Here is a 17,287-nt window from a genome sequence, read left to right as displayed (position 1 = left end):
TAGAAGCTTAAAGAAACATAAGCAGGTGTGCTTGTACTTGCTGGAGAATCCAAGAAAGAAGAAGTCTGTGGTCTCGGAGCTTGCACGTAGTCGTGTCAATAAGTTTCTACTGTAAAACTTCGATTCTTTCATAGTGAATTCAGGTTTACCTTGAGAATAGCTAAGTTAAATCCTCCTCAGGTTTTTACTAGTGTGGTTTCCTAGGTCATCATATCATTGTGTTATTTATATTTCCGCTGCTATGCATGATATGATTGTTTGATTGTGATAACCTAGAACTGAAATTTGGACTAAGTAATAACTTGACTAATTAACTAAGTTAATCCAATTGTGTTTTAAGGGGTCTAAAAACAAACATATATATATATATATAAATTAAGCGGGCGGGTCGGATTGTAGTGGGTTGGCAAATTTTCAATCCATAACTTAACCCAATCCGCAATTTTGGGGTTCTAACTCGCCCAACCCAAATTGCCTAACTTAATGATCCGCACGAGGCAACCAGGTCGGATGGGTCAGCAGGTTAAATGGATATTTTGCACATCCCTAGTTTTGGATAGAATCATTGAAGACATGGATTAGTGGGAGAGTAATCTTGTTTTGTAGGCATATACTTTTACAGGGTTGTCTCCAAGTTTTCTCCCGACTTAAACGTTGAGTATAGGAGTATTTTGGAATCAAAAAAATATTCAGTCCAAATAGGAGAAACTCTTAAATAGCAGTATAGATAAGGCTATTTAATATAAAATAAATAGAATCAAATTAAAAAACTTTAATAACTAACAAGTAACAACACTAAACTGAAAAATATCTAAAGAATTAAATAATTTTGATTAACATTACAATGATAATAACAATACTCCAAGTATATTCTAGTAGGAATATTCACCCACCCCTGTTGCCCCCGCCCTTTTCCTGTTAGGAAAAGGAAAAAACAAAGAAAGAAAGAATATATGAAGTCATACACCTAAATAAATACTGTTACTTGAGTCTTTAGCTTTTACATGGTGAAATTTGTGAACAACTTGTATATAGCAGTTTCAGTGGGTGTCCAAGTTGTCAAGTAAGATAGTGTGTATGTGTGTGTGTGTATATATATATATATATATATATATATATATATATATAACACTTTATATTACTGAGGATAAAACTTACAAAGTTGCAATACAAATAAGTGCATAACTGAAAGCTTGAGCACATATTTAAACTGTTTACAATAAGGTTGGTAGAGTTCCTAAAACCCAAAAGTTCTCCTGTTTAGAACTCTGGAACAAAATGATAAAACTGGTAATAAAAAATTGAATGCCTTCGGGCTTCTAAATTATAGAGACCGAGGAAGCATTGGATCCTTTGAAGCTCCCAGAAATTTCAATAGTGAATTGCTTTTACTGTGGTGAAATACACTAAAAGCAAATCTAATTTTTTACTGTTGAAGCTAAGTGAGAATTTTCAGAGTGCGACGGGACTGTTCATAAATAGTGTTTTGTTAGGATACTGTTTACTTGTTTTTGTCTTCTTTTGTCAATAAGGATACTGTTTACTATTAATTGGCGAGCAAGATCCTTTAATTCTTCTGTGGTTTTTCTAGAAACTGAGATGGAATCCAAGCTTGACTGTGATCTTAGTTTGAAGGCAACTGGCTGAGGAGCTGAGGGAGAAAAATCCTGTTGTATTTCTTTTTATTTAAATATATATATACATATATATTTTTATATAGAGTAGCTTGTATGTCAATTAAGCTGTATGTGTTAAATATATTCTTAAAAAATAAAAAGAAAGAAAAAAGAAGAAGAAGAAGTTATGTGTTATACAAATTAGGATACTCGAAAATTTATTTTTGATAATCACGTATGGAGTTTGATAACTTCGTAAAATTATTTACACATAGTGAAGTTCTCCCTCTAACGAGTGTGCACCCCACTCGATAGCTTAGGAAAGATTTACAAAGATTTCTTGTTAATTTGTCAATTATCATGTAAATCTTTTAAAGACTTCTTTCTTGCCAATTTTTCAACTATTAGTACCATGTAAATCTTCAGTGTAACATTCTTATTTTATCATTTTTTTAAAAAGAAAATGGGACTTAATATTACAAGCCCTACATTGGAAACGAAAGATATTTTATACCTTAAGATTTTCAAACATTGAACATAAGGGATAGATTTTTTTCACATAACCTTCTTTAGTTTATTAGTAGCTTGTTTCTTGGCCAATTAACCCCCTTAAGAAAATAAATAATGTATGCAACCTTGAGAGGTAACATGTATGCATCGTAAGGGGTCATTTAGTGTTCTTTGTTTAAATGTCTCCAATAATGCAAGATCTCTTTTACGTTTTCATATTCGATGAGATGCCAAGATGCTCGCAGCCAATGTAAATAATATTGTTCATTGTATTTTCTTTGTAGATGTCCACTAAAAAGTAGGCCACTTGAGGCCCAAATAGCCGACGTGAGCAGCATTTGGTTTAGCACAATTCCAAACCCAAGTATTCAGCAAAAAGAATTCCAAACCCAGCTAGTCAGTTCATGCTAAAAAGCATTAGATTCTTCTGCCAAATGCCAAGTAAATGAATTAGAGATTAGCACTGGCGCCTTTACGCATGAGATATGCATGTGAATGTGCTTCTTGAACCCTTCTGCAAGGACTTGTGCTCTTGGAGAATTAGGCTGTTGAAAATGGAGAATTTTAGGAAAGTGGTTTTGTGCTTGATTGTCATTATGATGGGTATATTTTCCGCAAATTGCAGAGACCCAGTACTCCACAGGATTGGAGGTGGAAGATACACTTGGGCACCCAACATTAACTTCACAGATTGGTCGAGCCGCGAGCAGTTCTTTGTGGGTGACTGGCTCTGTAAGTTCTCTCTTTTTCTCATGCACTAATATCTCAAACTAATTTTTTGACCCTTTTTTTTTCTTGCAATTTCAAGACTTTGGGTTTGATAAGCACCTCTACAATGTTTTGGAGGTGAACAAGACTAGCTATGAAAAGTGCATTGACAAAGGCTTCATGAAGAATATCACAAGGGGCGGTCGCGATGTGTTCAATCTCACAGAGGCAAGACCATATTACTTCCTCAGCGGAAGAGGATATTGCTTCAAGGGAATGAAAGTTGAAATTCTGGTTCACAATTACCAAGCCCCACCAGCAGTGCCAATTGTAGTGCATAAAACTTCAGACGCAGATATCGGCAGAAACAACATTCAACTTGAGCTAATAGCCACCGCACTAGTCTGGACTTTCCTCTTCAAATACATATAAATTCTGAGGATTTCAAAGTAGCTTCAACCCACGAAGAAGCTCCCACCAAATAGGAGTTGGCTCTTTGCTTTGTTGTGGAAACTCTTTACTTTTATGGCAAACATATGAATTAAAATGATCACCATTTTCAGTTTTTCGGTTCTCTTGTTCTGAAGTAGATTTAAATTTTAACATAGCCATCCAATTGCATCATGGTGGCAGTGATTAAATGCCACTCACATAAAGTAGCTACTTTTATCATCATTAAAGTAATCCTGTAATAAGCCAGGGTCAGAAGTCATTCTTCCCATACTATGACAATAAGAATAAAATTCAGCCATAGGACCCTTCCGAAGAGATGTAAAATCACTAAGTGGCTCCCCCACATTCATTTCATAACCAAATTGATGGATGCTACAAAAAGATAAACTTCTGTAACTGGCCATCCAGATCAAACCCAGGTCTATGAATCCAACACAAAACCATCAGTAACTAGACTTCACACAGTCAGTAGATACAAGTAACTAGGATGGCCACAGTACAAGCAGCAGCATATAAGTGCAGAAAATTAAGAGGTACCACTGACAGGCCTAGACATCAACTTATCAAAAAGGTGGTCCAACGTCTCCACAGCCAGGGGAGGCCACACCAAAAACTACGGCTATATACAGACCATGTGTTCATAATACTACTGTCATTTTTCATAGGCAGAGGGTACAAGCCTCTCAACAAAAGAACATCGAGTTGCACACGTTCTCCTGCAATCTGGGAAGTTGCGGGACAGGAACAGCTCCAGCAGAAGTCACTCCACCATGGCTTGAGGATGTCTCAGATAACTCCTCAAATTTCATGAACTGTCCCATTTGGGTGGCTGCCAAGTGTGCATAACATATAGGAGCAACTGCAGGCAGTGAAAAAAATTTAGATAACAAAAGAATACAACTAATTTTGGGATTTAATTACACTAAATGAGTCAGTAGTACGATTCAGGAACCAAGTCAAATAATAAATCAAAATCTACTACAATCATAAAGCTGGGTAAATGAATTTAGTTGATTGCATCGGCAGGCAATGATCAACTCTGCATTACCTACAGAAATGGCAGTGGTGCTTCTCTGGTACCTGCATTTAGCACAAATATAATTTAGAAGGATTGTACCAGCTTACTCTAGCTCAAAACAAGCAATTGAAGCAATCATTAAGGCCAAAGATCTACTCACACATATGACAGGGAATGCACAAGTTCCTGTAGATCATCTGCTGAAAAACCAACATCATCTAACAGGACATGGTAATGCGTAGGCCTCGTGGTACCCTGTTGCAACAGAAGATCAAAAGAAGTCAGTACATTGATTTCTTGATATCACAAAAAGAGATCAGGAAATTAATCCGACAATCAGGTAATAGTAAACAAATTGATACTGACAATCATTCCAGCATGTGCACATAGGTAGAAATCATTGTTTCGTGGATGACAAACTTTGTTATCTATAACAGTTCCTGCACAAAAGATTGGACAGAAGAAAAAGGAACAAATCCTCAAGCTTAATATTGGATACCATAATGGAGTAATCTACAGAAACTTAGGCATGCTTGCTCACCAGGTGGAACATTATCAGGAGATCCAGGCTGGAAGAATTTCGTATGGTGGTTTTTCTGTGCAACAATTACCACAAACTTTGGGTTCCACTTCTCATCGAGAAACTTGCAGGACTAGAAACAGTAGCAAACATTAAGTTGATCCAGTTCAATGAACAAAACCAGCACACAAATAAAGCAAAGTTGCAGCTTTTAAAGATATAATTCAAGAGGACTGGTTGGGGGTTAGAGAACCTCAATGATTTGATCCAGTTCAATGTTCAACACTTGGTTGAATTGCGATTCACTGACTCCATCCCTAAATCCAATAAAAATCTGACTTGATATAGGAAAATTGAAGCATTAATACTAACAAAAATGAAAAACTTAGGGAGTGACATACCTGAATATGATAATCTGATCTGGTTTTCTTTTCCCTGAACTTGTATAGAAGTCCAGCAGAAGCTCCCTGAAAGGGGAGGAAAGAATGAGGTTCCAATTAGATGTCACTTAATCTTCTAATCTGAGAATCAGCAGGAAAACTTTCATTTTCATTTTATCCTTTTTTAATTAATAATTATACATGCACCTGATGCATCTTGGAACTCAAAGATTTAACCCTCCACCTTGCTCTTACAAGGGAAGTTATATTGGAGCTAGAGCTCACTGACTTTTTAACCCTTCACCATGCTCTTTTTAAATATTTGATTGTTTATTTATTGATATTTTCCTCTCTTTTTTTATTGGCAAAATTTGAACATACCACCTAACCCCTTAACACCACCCCCACCCATTAGATTAAGATAGAAACACCACCTCATTATGCCGTCATCTTCAGTTTCAGATGTTTTCTTAAATAAGGAATCTATCATTTCAACCTTCGGGGACTGTGTCCGAACAGATGCCCTATATTTAGAAATCAATGGCCACTGCCTTGAGCTGACCACCTGAGTTTTTACAAAAGGAATTACAACAAATTTAGTAGATAAGAACCGTTTCCAATGGAAATAGATTTTGATTAAGTGTATAAACAGCTCTTCAATAGTATATATTTACCCCCATAGAAAACACTGGGAATTGCAAAATTTGAACAGCAAAATACTTATTCCGAAGGATATGCCAAAGACAGTATATATTACCGCAGCAATTGATGGTACATCAGACTGCCCAGGAGAGCCATGAGACACATCCATCCCAAGTATGATGGTGGGAGCCTTGGAAACCAATGGGATTGAAGGAGTGTGTTCAACAGCTAGTAATGAATTCAAACCACCCATCTACAATCAAGACAAAAGGGCAAATTGAACAAGTGTGATAATACAATAGTAACAGTCCTGTATCCCAACAATCAATTTCGAACCAGAAGCAGAATAAAAGAGAGAGAGAGAGAGAGAGAGAGAGAGAGAGAGATGGACTAGCCCATACAGTAGCATACCTTTGCATTGATCTTCAAAAGAACATTGGTAAGATATTGGTCATTAACCCTAGTAGGAGCAATGCACTGAGTGACTATTCCATACTCAGCTAGATTCTTTCGCTTCCATGGACCTTAAGATTAAACAAATTTCATTTAGAAAACACTTACACTGCAAGACCATTCCAAAGCAATTAATGCTGTCAGTAAAGGAATTGATCATATCACTCTACCATAAAGATCGGAGTTTTTTCTCTCAGGAAGCAAGCATAGAAGAAACTGTGGAGCACCAGGAAGTTTTGATTGTATATCCTCAAACATCTTCTCCACTCTGGCCATGGGTGGAGCGCGTCTATTCTGAGGATTCTCTTGAAACACATCGAATGGAGCATCTATTTGCTACAAGAATGCAAGAAAGATAGCTATCAATTACCAGACAAGGCATTGTAGTATTCATATCAGGAACATACTTACAATTCCTTTCAGATCTCCGCATTTAATTAGATCCCGTACAAGACTTTGTGTATCACAACGCGCTGAGAAGTTCACTACAGCCCAGCGTTCAATCTTTGTTGGCTGCACTAATTTCTACACAAAATGTTGAAAATACCATAAGAACCACTGAATCAAAATTAGTATATATAAAAAAAAGGAAATACCTTATTATTGAAGTTCCATCTACCATTCCTAGGAAAGAAATCCTCTCCATTGCCCACTTTCAACTGTTGAGAAAACAGGAGAATAAGGGAAAGTTTGACTAATCCAGGGTAACAATGACTATTAATTTCAATCAAAGGCTATTTACACAACCAGGAGCCCACTTCATTATGACATAAAAGAGAATACCCTTGGGGCTGGCAGAACACGGCCATCAACTTGAGTGAAGCTAGTACTGATTGAAATGCCACATGAACGTAGCAAAGGTTCAGAATCATAATTGTTACATTTCAAAGCCTGCAACAGAAAACAAGGACCAAAATGTAAGAAGGGAATATGGCAGCAAGAACAAAATCCATCACAATTTCAGCAAGACACCTACCTCAGACAAAACCTTCATCCTCTCTTGTGGCTTTTGCCTTGATTTTTCCACTAGTGAAGCTCTTTGAAGAGTGGATAAAGCTTTTGTGTAACGTTGCAAGGACACCAATGAACAAAGCTGGAAAAAAAAAAAACAAGGGAGCAATAGAAACCACATTAAATAAGAACTCATATTTGTAGCACTAAGCCAAACAACTATAATCATTCATTCACCTCAAGAGGGAAGAAAGTTGGGCGCTTTGGCTTCCCAACATTAATACATGGTAGATCTCCAGAATATCGCAATTCTATACCACGATGATTAACAAAATAATCATAGACAGTCACTTCTATCGTCTGAGGTTCACCATCGGCGTCATTTCCTCTCTGCTTCAGTGTAAACCTACAAGCAACATAGCATAGAAATTACTTAAAAATTACATTACAAATGGGGAAGAGTTCAGGTTGTAATTAGGTGCTAGACGAGCAGAAAAAGAATGACAGGCTAGTTTCAACACCAATGAAGGAAAAAGATAAAATACATTTGATCTTTGCATGTCTTCTCGCTCAATCCAGTTATCTTGAACTCTTGATTGGCAGGACTCGTCTTAATCCTCAGATTTTTGAGTGTTCGTTTAGCCTGTTAATACAAAAAACCAACATAGCATTGAATAGGGAAAGGAACAAGTAACCAAAATAAAAGAAAGATGCTGAGTCAATAATTTAGTTACCTTTGACCAATCAAGTGAGAAGGGATCTCTCACATTCTGGTTGGCAATTAAGAAATCCACCACCGGTCCAGGCTGTATAATCATGGTAGTTGATACATCTATTCATATAGGAAACAGAACAAGCGACCATAAGAATAGATTCATAAATTGTCAAAAAAAGATAGAAGTGTAAATGATCTTACCAATATTCAGAGATAAGCCACCCTGGGAGGTTCTAAAACTTGAATGAAATCCTCTGCAGCCAAGAACACCACCTCCAACATCTGCAAAATTTTTTGGATCATTGTGAAAGAAAGATTGACGAACAAGCAGGCAGCCCCTGTAACAGCAACAAAATGGTTAATATGATATGATATAGAATTGAACTAAAAATACACACGCAGAAGGGCAGAAAAACAGATTAAAATTTTAAAATAATTATAATTTACTCACTGTTTAGCTGCATGCTGCCTCAATATAATATCCAACACTCTTAGGGCTTCTTGTGAGTTCTCTGATTCTTGACCCCTTAGGGCATTTGCAATGGCCTGCATGGGAATTTTTGCAGCAAAGCTAATCTCCACTTTGAATGTCTTTGACTGATAAGGACGCCTCATCCTCTTTCGGTCACCCTCATTAGGACTTCCGTGACCGTTAGGGCTACTGTTTCCATTATTTCTAGACAGAAAGGACATTCAAGAGAAATTAGAGATGAGCTCAGAAAAATGCAGAACATTTCAAATAAAAACAATCATAAATCATGCATGTACCTGTTTGATATGACATCCTCAAGTACAACAGTAAACTCAAGCTTGTTGCGGGGAAGTGGACCAACAGTGAACAAACTCTTCTCCCCATCATAAGCAAAGTCCTTTCCAGCTAACTCAGTATCATAAGTCTCCTGCACCCTATCAATCACTTTTCTACCAACACCTTTACCATCAACAGGGCGACCATCTTCGTAGGCCAAAGAAACCTGTTCAAAACACACAGCAGTCAAAATACAAGAATAAGTTCAAAAATGGGATATTTTCATCCAAACCCAACTTGGGTGTTGTATATGAGAAAATCAGAACATACACTATAATGGAAGAAATGGCCATCAACATTATTGACCCCAACTTTGAAGTGATTAGTAAGCAGTTGTATCTTCTGTCCTTTGTTTGCAAGACCACGCCTAGCAATGGGAACTCGCGTAACCTTTTTCTTAACTGGTTCAGGAGGTTGGTCTCCTTCTGCGCGGACTGGAACAACATTTGGAGGAATAACAGGGGGAGGAGGTGGCAATGCCTCCTGTGCTCCATTCCCATTTGTTGCTCCATTCCCATTTGCTACTCCATTACCATCTGGCTCAAATGAATCCATAACCTAAGAAGAAAATGAAAAAAAGAAAAAGAGAAAAGAATTTATTATACATGCGTGTGTACATGTGCGTGTGCGTGCGTGCGTGTGTTTGTATATATATATATATATATATATCTATAAATCAGGTATCTGATAAACCAAAGTTATTGTCATCAAGATCAACTCATGAAATTACTTTTGCATAACTTTCAGGCAGAACACTAAAATATAACCCCTCCAAATGCCTACAGAGCATAATAAAAACATAAAGGTGGTATCAGGAATCCTAAATAAGGTGCTACAAATCAAACCAAGTTCTAATAAGTAATAACTAAAAGGAATGAACCTATGAGCTCATAAGATTTTCTGTGAAACTCATGTTTTAATAGAAAAATTATGTCAGCAGAAGCACCCCGGACGGTATGAACAATACTTTTTTCATAGGTATTAGAACCCTCCACCTTGCTATTACAAAGAACGAAGGCAATAAGTTGCCATTTGAACTAGAGCTAATGGTCCCATAAGGCACACAAATTCTTTAGTACAAAACAAGAGAACAGACAACTAAAGTAAACATCATTGAGAGAAGACAATCCTAATAAAACAATTTTTCAGTGGCTAATAAAGCAGATTCTGACACTCAACCCATCAAAGGTACTCAAATTTTCAAACTCATAAACATAAGAGGTTATTACCACCGTCAGAAAATACAGCACAAATGCATGACCAACAAATAGCGCAATTTATATAGACTTTTTAATGCATACTGCAGAAATAAACATAAAAAAAGGTCTTCAAACTCAGGGTTTTGGAACTTCAAGTTTTATGTTAAAGCATAAGCAAGTTCCCCAAAAAAGAAAACCCAAAATAAAAAATGGTAACAGGAGCTGCAAAATTTAGTTGCAGATCAGAACCCTTCAAAGCAGTACACAAACCATGCATGAAAAAGATTTTTGAGCAACAAACTAGGACCCCTAAAAGTAAAAAATAGCTTGTAGTTGTACATAACAAAAACAAACCCAGACAAACAAGAAGTAAAACAGTTTATTTAACACCATAAAAGCAAGCTAAACTAATCAAAAGAAAGAAACAATGCATGTTAAATCACAGATAATAAAGCTAGAAAACCTTTAAATAACCAGACAAACCCAGCAAATGACATTTAAATAACACTAGTTTCTAGAGAGATTCAAGCATAAAACAGACATGCAGATTTGGAAAACAGAACACACATATTATATGGAAACATTACCAGCTAAAGAAGAAAGAAATTACTCAACCATTAAAGCTGAAGAAGCCTCTAACAAACAAACGAACATTACATACCCAAAAGACTGAACAGAAAGTACAATGTTACAAAGCACATGCAACACCAAACAACAGTCTCTAAACTTTATTAAGTCACAGACACTAAAACAAGAAACAAAATCAAGTTCAATAAACCCAGGAAAAAAAAAATTTACTCAACACAGAAAAAGCAAGCAAACTCAAACCAGAAAGGGAAATTTTTTTTTTACGAAAACACTGTTAATTACAGAGTTACCCAAACACATAGTATATAACGAAAATGCTAACACATTAACCCCAAACAGGCATGCAAGCAAGAACATTAATAATATCGTACATTCACAACAACATATTACCTTAAAAAGCTAAAACAAACGGCTTTTCCAAGCCCAAGTCTCGGAGATTCCTCAGTAAACTCTGCAAGCAAAACCCAAAACAGAGCAAATAAGCGCAGATCGAACCCATAAACCACAAAATAAACCTTTTTAAAAAAAACCCATGATTTTTCGAAGGACACAAACATAAGACCACAACAATATTACTGCAACCAAGATCATAAAATAGAAAAAAAAAATTAATTTTTTTTCAGAAAACAAAAAACTCTGTGCTAAACGACACAATAGACTGTCACTGAAACCTTCTTAACAGGCCTAAAAAAAATTACTTTTTTTTTTCTAATTTGAAGAAGAAAATGAAAAAATCACAGCAAGGAAGATTCTTTCCAGAAGCAGAAACCGAGAAAATAGTCACAGATCGAGCTCATACAAAGGAAATACCCAAAAAGCCCAAACCAAACAAAGCTTTAAACCCCACCCAAAAAAAAAAAAAAAAAAAAGGCACAGCATTACAGATACTAAACCTGAAAACACCAAAAACAGTTCTGAAAAAAAAAAAAAAAACACTACCAAAAAACCAAAGGGAGTTGGTAGACCAAAAATCAGTTACCTAAACCCAAAATGCAGAAGAGAAAAACAGTGAAAAAGAAAGAGTGTTTGCTCTTCTAAATAATGGTGGAAAATAGAAAAAGAGAGAGAGGTTTTTACTAACTCACTCGTCAGTCGTCACTGGACCTTGTCAACGCAGAGTGGTGAGTGGTCTGTTTTGTTCCGCTCAGCCTCTCAAAAAGTTTGCGTGATATTAGCCAGAACAAACAAAACCAACCCTATATTAGAGAAAGTAGTAGTGAGTGAAATTACTTAATTGTAAATATTACAGTGACGTGGGGTCATCCGGTCATTTTCTACTTACCTTTTGTCTCTCCCAAGTCTCCACTACGTTAAACCCTAGGCAACTAGTCCCAGATCCTCTGCATCTCAATCTATCATCGTTTCTGTAATTTTTATTACGATGGTGATGCACGGCTGAGATTGCTATGTGTCATTAATGAAAAAGTTTGATTACCGCAATTAGTTGCAATAGTTTAGAACCATAACTTTTACCGTAATTGAATAAAATGATGAGTCAATTTGAAGTGGCGTGCAGTTAATTACAATAAAAGTTGTGTAACTTGTCATATCATGAGTGATTATCGTATATTTTTGATGTGATGGTCACTTTATAAAAATAAGTAATGGTCACTCTACAAGAATAAATGTTTATAGAGTGGGATAAGGGTCGAGTTCAAGTCTCTAGGAAATAATTTTACATACATATACATATAGTCATAAATTAGGTTAGAATAGAATTTCTATCTTATATAAAAAAAAATGAGTAGTAAAAGTGTGGTCTCATATAAAAGAAATTATAAGGTCCATATGGTGGATAAGTGACATAGATCACCATTTCACTAAAAGACTTACACCTGTTTAAAATTGTTAAGTTAGAAAATTTTTTTAAACAGAAACTGATTGCTGATTCAATAATTTTAAATAAATGAAAGTCTTTTAATGAAATAATAGACAAATAACGTGATCCACTAGAGGACTGTATAATTTCACCTCATATGAACCTATCAATATCATTATAACTCGCCCTCATGTGATAAGTTTGCTGCAAAAGTTGTGTAAATTTATGTAGTCGCGCTCGACAATTAATGGATAGGGTTCGGTTACTCTTTTTATTTTCTTTTTTTAATTTAATAAGTGACGTTGAGTGCTCTGGCGGAAGCTCGGGAGTCGGGTCGAATTGGTTGTGTCACTCGCGCCTCGTGTTTCGCCTAACTCCACTAGGTGGGGCTCCCTAGGGGACAATGTTAATTTTTTAAGTTTACGGTTTTGCCACTGCTCAAAACTCAAAATGACGGATGTGTCCCCGTTTTTGGACCTTTATTAAAAAATCTAATCTAATCTAAATCTAAATCTAAGTAATAAATACACACAAACAGTAAAATGATACGTTTCTCCATTCTGTGGGAAAGACAAGACAGGATTTGATGAAGGGTGTCTCTGTGTGTTTCGAAAAGGTGGGATTTGGTTGTCATTTGCGTTTGTGGGTACCACGTGGTGGTCAACTACCACATTTAAATTTTAAACTGCAAATCATAATTTTTTAAAATTTAAAATTGTGAACAAGGATAAATATTGTGATTAGATTTTGCTACCTAACAACAATTTTGAATAGATATGATATCTGTCTGTATATATTAAGAGAATTCAGAAAGTTAGTTATTACTTTTTTTCTATCAAAAATACCCTCAAATTAATTAACCAACAACTTAAAAATGGGGTTAACATAGTAAATTGGAAAAAGAAAGTTAGTTATTGCTTTTTTTAATGACAAAAATATCCTTACCTAAAACTTAAAAATGGGGTTAAAATAGTAAATTGACAAAAATAATAAATTTCTACTTTTACATTGAAATGCTTTCCTACTTCTAAAAACTCCTACTTTTACGTTGATTTAAATTCCTACTTCTACTCACTAACTCCCCACAAAATATGATTACTCTTTTATTAGTTTTAAAATTTCTCCAATCTACAAAACTCACCCCGTGTATTCATTTTTTTTTTTACTTCATCACGATATATTTGTTTCTTTATCCAAAAAATGAAAATTATTAATAAATGTAAATTATTAATCTTTACTCAAAAAATAGAAGAGCTTCTGAGCACGCGCGTGAGCGCGTGCTTAGAGGCTAGTAATTTTTAAGATGTTCACTACTTCATAAGTAGAATTTGAATTACATAATTTTTTATTTGATGATAAACAAATTTATCAAATTAGAACCAGTTCAAATCTTACCATATTTGCAAGAGGTTCCAACTTATGTTATACATATTTTAATTTTAAACAAAAAATTTATAATGGTGGTAATGACATTATTATTCGTGAGGCCTCATATTAAGTATGATACATTAAAAAGAAAATATTGTAAAGTATAATAAACCATTTTAAGTTTTATTTTTTTCATCAAAAAAATAAACCATTTTATTTTTAACTTTTATTTTTTTTATCAATAAAATAAACCATTTTAATTTTAACTTTTTTTTTCATCAATAAAATAAACCATTTTAACTTTTATTTTAAGAATAAAGTTAGGGCATAACATTTTCACAAGCATAACAGTTTCACAACACAACTTAGGTAGAGTTCTCAAAAAAAAAAAAAAAAAAAAAAAACCCTTAGGTAGCAAACTGTAAATGGCACCTAAAGCTTTTGTTGTAGATGCAGTAATACTCTTATTTTAATACTAGCTAATATTATTTTATCTAAAATAATAATAATCATCTTTCTCTTTCTCTTGTTTCTCAAAAAATAAAAATAAAAAAATCTTTCTCTTTCTCTTTCTCTCTCTTATTTTGTATATAGAAGTGAAACTTTATAATTATGATGGTTACTAATAGGAATTTATTTTGAATGTATTTGTATATAAAACATTAAATATGAAATTTGATAATTATGGTATGTATTAATAGATATTTATTATGATTATGATTTTCTATGGAATTATTAAATGTATAATTATGGCCATTATAATAGATACAAATATAGATATTTATTTATGACTATCTTTTTATGTTGAACTTTTTTTTTTTTTTTGGATAGAATTCTATTATAGTCTTTTTTTTTTCTTTTTTTTTTTGAGAATCTTATTATAGTCTAATCTAAATGTACATATTAAATCAAAATAAATCAAAAAAAAAAAATCTAAATGTACATATGTGTGATCCTTTTATAAAAAAAAAAAAAAAATATATATATATATATATACATGTGTGTGAAGCTCCCCCTCCCTTAAAAACTTGAACCCTGACCCTTACTCCCCCACCTCATAATTACTTATACTTTCGAAGTGACTATCACACCAAAAGTGTACAATAGTTATATTGAACTATCTACTCTATCATTGAGTTTATGATTTTAAAAAGTAAGTAAATTTAAGTCCAATTAAAAAGCAACATATTAAAGAATTTTACTATGAAATTTTGAAAAACACAAAAACATACGTGACAAAATATTATAATATCAACCAAAATTCAAATCTCTTCTTTGAAATATTATGATGACCACATTCATTTGAGGGCTTCTACCTTCCAAATCATCATTCTTGCTTTCTAAAACCCTTCACTGCAATATGGTTAAGTTCATTATAAAAGCTAAAAAAAAAACGTCAATGGGGAATACGCCTTAAACATACCAACAACAGCAAAAGTAGGATGAGGAAGAATGAAGGAGACGATGGACTTCTTGTTGTATTTTTATTTTTATTTTTTTGTGGGTGGGTACCTATCTATTGTCTAAATATTGTTGGTAAAAAAACATCAAATATTTTTGTCAATATTTACATAAGTTGTCAAGTTTAATAAATATACATTTTTCTAGTACACATATAGGATTATAAGGTACTTAATTTATATTTTATATAATTGTATAGTACATTTTTTATACTATTAGATTATTAGTCTATTACATACAGTAGAAACATGGTACATGGGAGGAAAAAAAAATCATTCATCATATTTTAGGTCGCTTGGTTAATTTCTGACTCTGCCACTACTAGATAAATCTTTGAACTCTATAAAACTCTTGGGAGTGTTTTGTTATTTCATGATAATCCAGTTAGCCACAAGAGGAACTTTGAGTTTTCATGTGGTACAGTGTTAGAAACTGGGAGTTTACAAACTCAAATGTGTTTATTCAAGAAATGGGGACTTGTTTCTCAAAAATAAATAAATAAATTGGGGAACTGGTCATTACGTCCTGTGTGTGGGGTTCGATGATATCTTCTGTAGTAGGATGAAATGGAATTATGATAGCATATACCATATACATATAGCCATATTTATATTGGTAATGGGCTCTGTTTGAAATAATGGGTTCATCGCTTACACAAAAATAAAGCCCACAAAATTCTCACTTTTCTTTTGAAGCTCATTATGCCTTGTGAAGTTAGTAAAATAAAAGAAAGCCCACATTATAATAAACCTATAGCCCGTACTTGTTTTTAACAAAGAAAGCCCAAATCATGTATGGATTTACGAGCTAAGAGAAGCTTAAGGGTGTTTGGATTTCATGTTTTTACTCACTCATTACTCAATTTTTATCACCTATCACTCAAATATGGAGGGTTTCACGCTTGGTGTGCTTGTTTAGATTTGTTTTCAGTTTCAGTTTTCATCACTCATGACTCACCAAAATGAGTGATGAGTTACTGAAAATGAAAACACATTTTAGGTGTTTTTGAGTTATGAAAAACGAGTTATCATGGCAGTATGGTAATTTCATTCAACTTATCGGACCCACAGCTTTGTTTTGTCATGTCATTCCAACCTTGCACCCAATAACTCTCTCTCTTAGACTTTCTTTTTAGTGTTCTTTCTTTCTATTCTCCTCAACTACTCCATCCCAATGGCTCCCTCTTTAGATCTCTTCCTTCATTTTTTTTCTTCTACCACTTGAAATCTCTAACAATGACAAAGAAGAAAAAGAGGATTTCATCGACGTCTCCAATAATTTCAATCCTCCTAATCCGAATCCTGACCACTCCTCACAACGAACTTCGGCGATTCCAGCGACTCTGGCTTTGAATTCCAACGGTGAAGGCTCGGATTTGAGTTGGGTTTGCTATGTTTTTGGGTTTGGGTTTGGTTTTGGGTTTTCTGTGCATTTGTGTGTTGGTGGGTTTGGCTTTTTGGTTGTGAGTGTGTTTGATGGTTGGATTTTGTGTGGCTGTTGGTGGTGTTTATGGTGGTCAATTCTGGGTTTGCTGTTGGTGGTGGTGATGGAGCTGAGTTTGGGTGTGGGTTTTATCTTCTCAAAGTAGAGTCACGCGGGTAAGGAAAAAAAAAAGTAGTAAAAAAAAAATATGACCTTGTGACTTGTGGGCCCCACATGTTGGAGTTAGAGTTTAGTTTTTGTGATGAAAAAATTGTATCCAAACAAATTGTAGACTTAAGGGGAAAATAGAATTAAGATATGAGATATGAGTTTTGAATTTTGAGTTATAAGAATAGAGTGATAGAAACTGAGTTAGAGTGATCGATTAAACCAAACAGGGCTATTGCTTTTAAATATAACCAAACACTTTTGTTAAAATAAAATCCAAGTCCTTTTCAAAAAAGAAAAAATCCAAGTAAAAAAAAAATCATTTTTTTTAAGGAAAAAAACTAATAACTTTCATTGACTTAAAATCAATTTTTTAAAGTGGGAATCAGTGTCATTATTCGCGATTGTTATGGGGAAGTCATCAGAGCTCTATCCATGCCCATTCCTCTCCCTCTATCCATGGCTAAAGTGGAGGCACTTGCTTGTCG

The 17,287-nt window shown here is 34.4% G+C and overlaps 2 protein-coding genes across 6 annotated transcripts; one reads left to right on the top strand and one right to left on the bottom strand.

The window, feature by feature from the left end:
• Positions 1–2,433: 2,433 nt before the first annotated feature.
• On the top strand, positions 2,434–3,396 carry LOC126725118 (lamin-like protein). The gene is made up of 2 exons (XM_050429646.1): positions 2,434–2,858; positions 2,935–3,396. Exons 1-2 carry the CDS (start codon positions 2,612–2,614, stop codon positions 3,264–3,266), a joined length of 579 nt encoding a protein of 192 aa, XP_050285603.1. The 5' UTR covers positions 2,434–2,611; the 3' UTR covers positions 3,267–3,396.
• A 205-nt stretch (positions 3,397–3,601) lies between these two features.
• Positions 3,602–11,757, bottom strand: LOC126725089 (protein argonaute 4). 5 transcript variants are annotated; one of them, XM_050429603.1, is made up of 24 exons: positions 11,647–11,757; positions 10,952–11,012; positions 9,045–9,332; positions 8,735–8,940; positions 8,418–8,642; positions 8,168–8,304; positions 7,986–8,083; positions 7,797–7,894; positions 7,489–7,657; positions 7,277–7,393; positions 7,084–7,191; positions 6,897–6,959; positions 6,712–6,825; positions 6,471–6,636; positions 6,259–6,371; positions 5,963–6,100; positions 5,640–5,770; positions 5,227–5,292; positions 5,079–5,142; positions 4,847–4,958; positions 4,672–4,745; positions 4,466–4,560; positions 4,336–4,367; positions 3,602–4,146 (listed from the first exon to the last, which is right to left on the bottom strand). In XM_050429603.1, the coding sequence occupies exons 3-24, from the start codon at positions 9,327–9,329 to the stop codon at positions 3,971–3,973; spliced, it is 2,787 nt and encodes a 928-aa protein (XP_050285560.1). In that variant the 5' UTR covers positions 9,330–9,332; positions 10,952–11,012; positions 11,647–11,757; the 3' UTR covers positions 3,602–3,970. The 5 variants fall into 5 exon arrangements, with proteins under 5 accessions (XP_050285560.1, XP_050285567.1, XP_050285580.1 ...); XM_050429610.1 differs by having other exon boundaries at positions 11,643–11,739; XM_050429623.1 differs by having other exon boundaries at positions 11,639–11,713.
• Positions 11,758–17,287: the final 5,530 nt, after the last annotated feature.

Source organism: Quercus robur, chromosome 1 (assembly GCF_932294415.1).
Source record: "Quercus robur chromosome 1, dhQueRobu3.1, whole genome shotgun sequence".
NCBI lineage: Eukaryota > Viridiplantae > Streptophyta > Magnoliopsida > Fagales > Fagaceae > Quercus > Quercus robur.
The sequence above is the reverse complement of the archived record's forward strand: the minus strand, read 5'-3'. Positions and strand labels throughout refer to the sequence as shown.

Excerpts from the sequence above, each read along its gene's own strand:
- LOC126725089 (XM_050429603.1), bottom strand. The coding sequence starts at position 9,329 with ATGGATTCATTTGAGCCAGATGGTAATGGAGTAGCAAATGGGAATGGA. Across the intron at positions 6,372-6,470 it reads AAAAAACTCCGATCTTTATG|GTCCATGGAAGCGAAAGAAT; the intron begins GTAGAGTGATAT and ends TTTAATCTTAAG. Across the intron at positions 5,293-5,639 it reads GAAGATGACGGCATAATGAG|GGAGCTTCTGCTGGACTTCT; the intron begins GTGGTGTTTCTA and ends CTCCCCTTTCAG.
- LOC126725118 (XM_050429646.1), top strand. The coding sequence starts at position 2,612 with ATGCATGTGAATGTGCTTCTTGAACCCTTCTGCAAGGACTTGTGCTCT. Across the intron at positions 2,859-2,934 it reads CTTTGTGGGTGACTGGCTCT|ACTTTGGGTTTGATAAGCAC; the intron begins GTAAGTTCTCTC and ends TGCAATTTCAAG.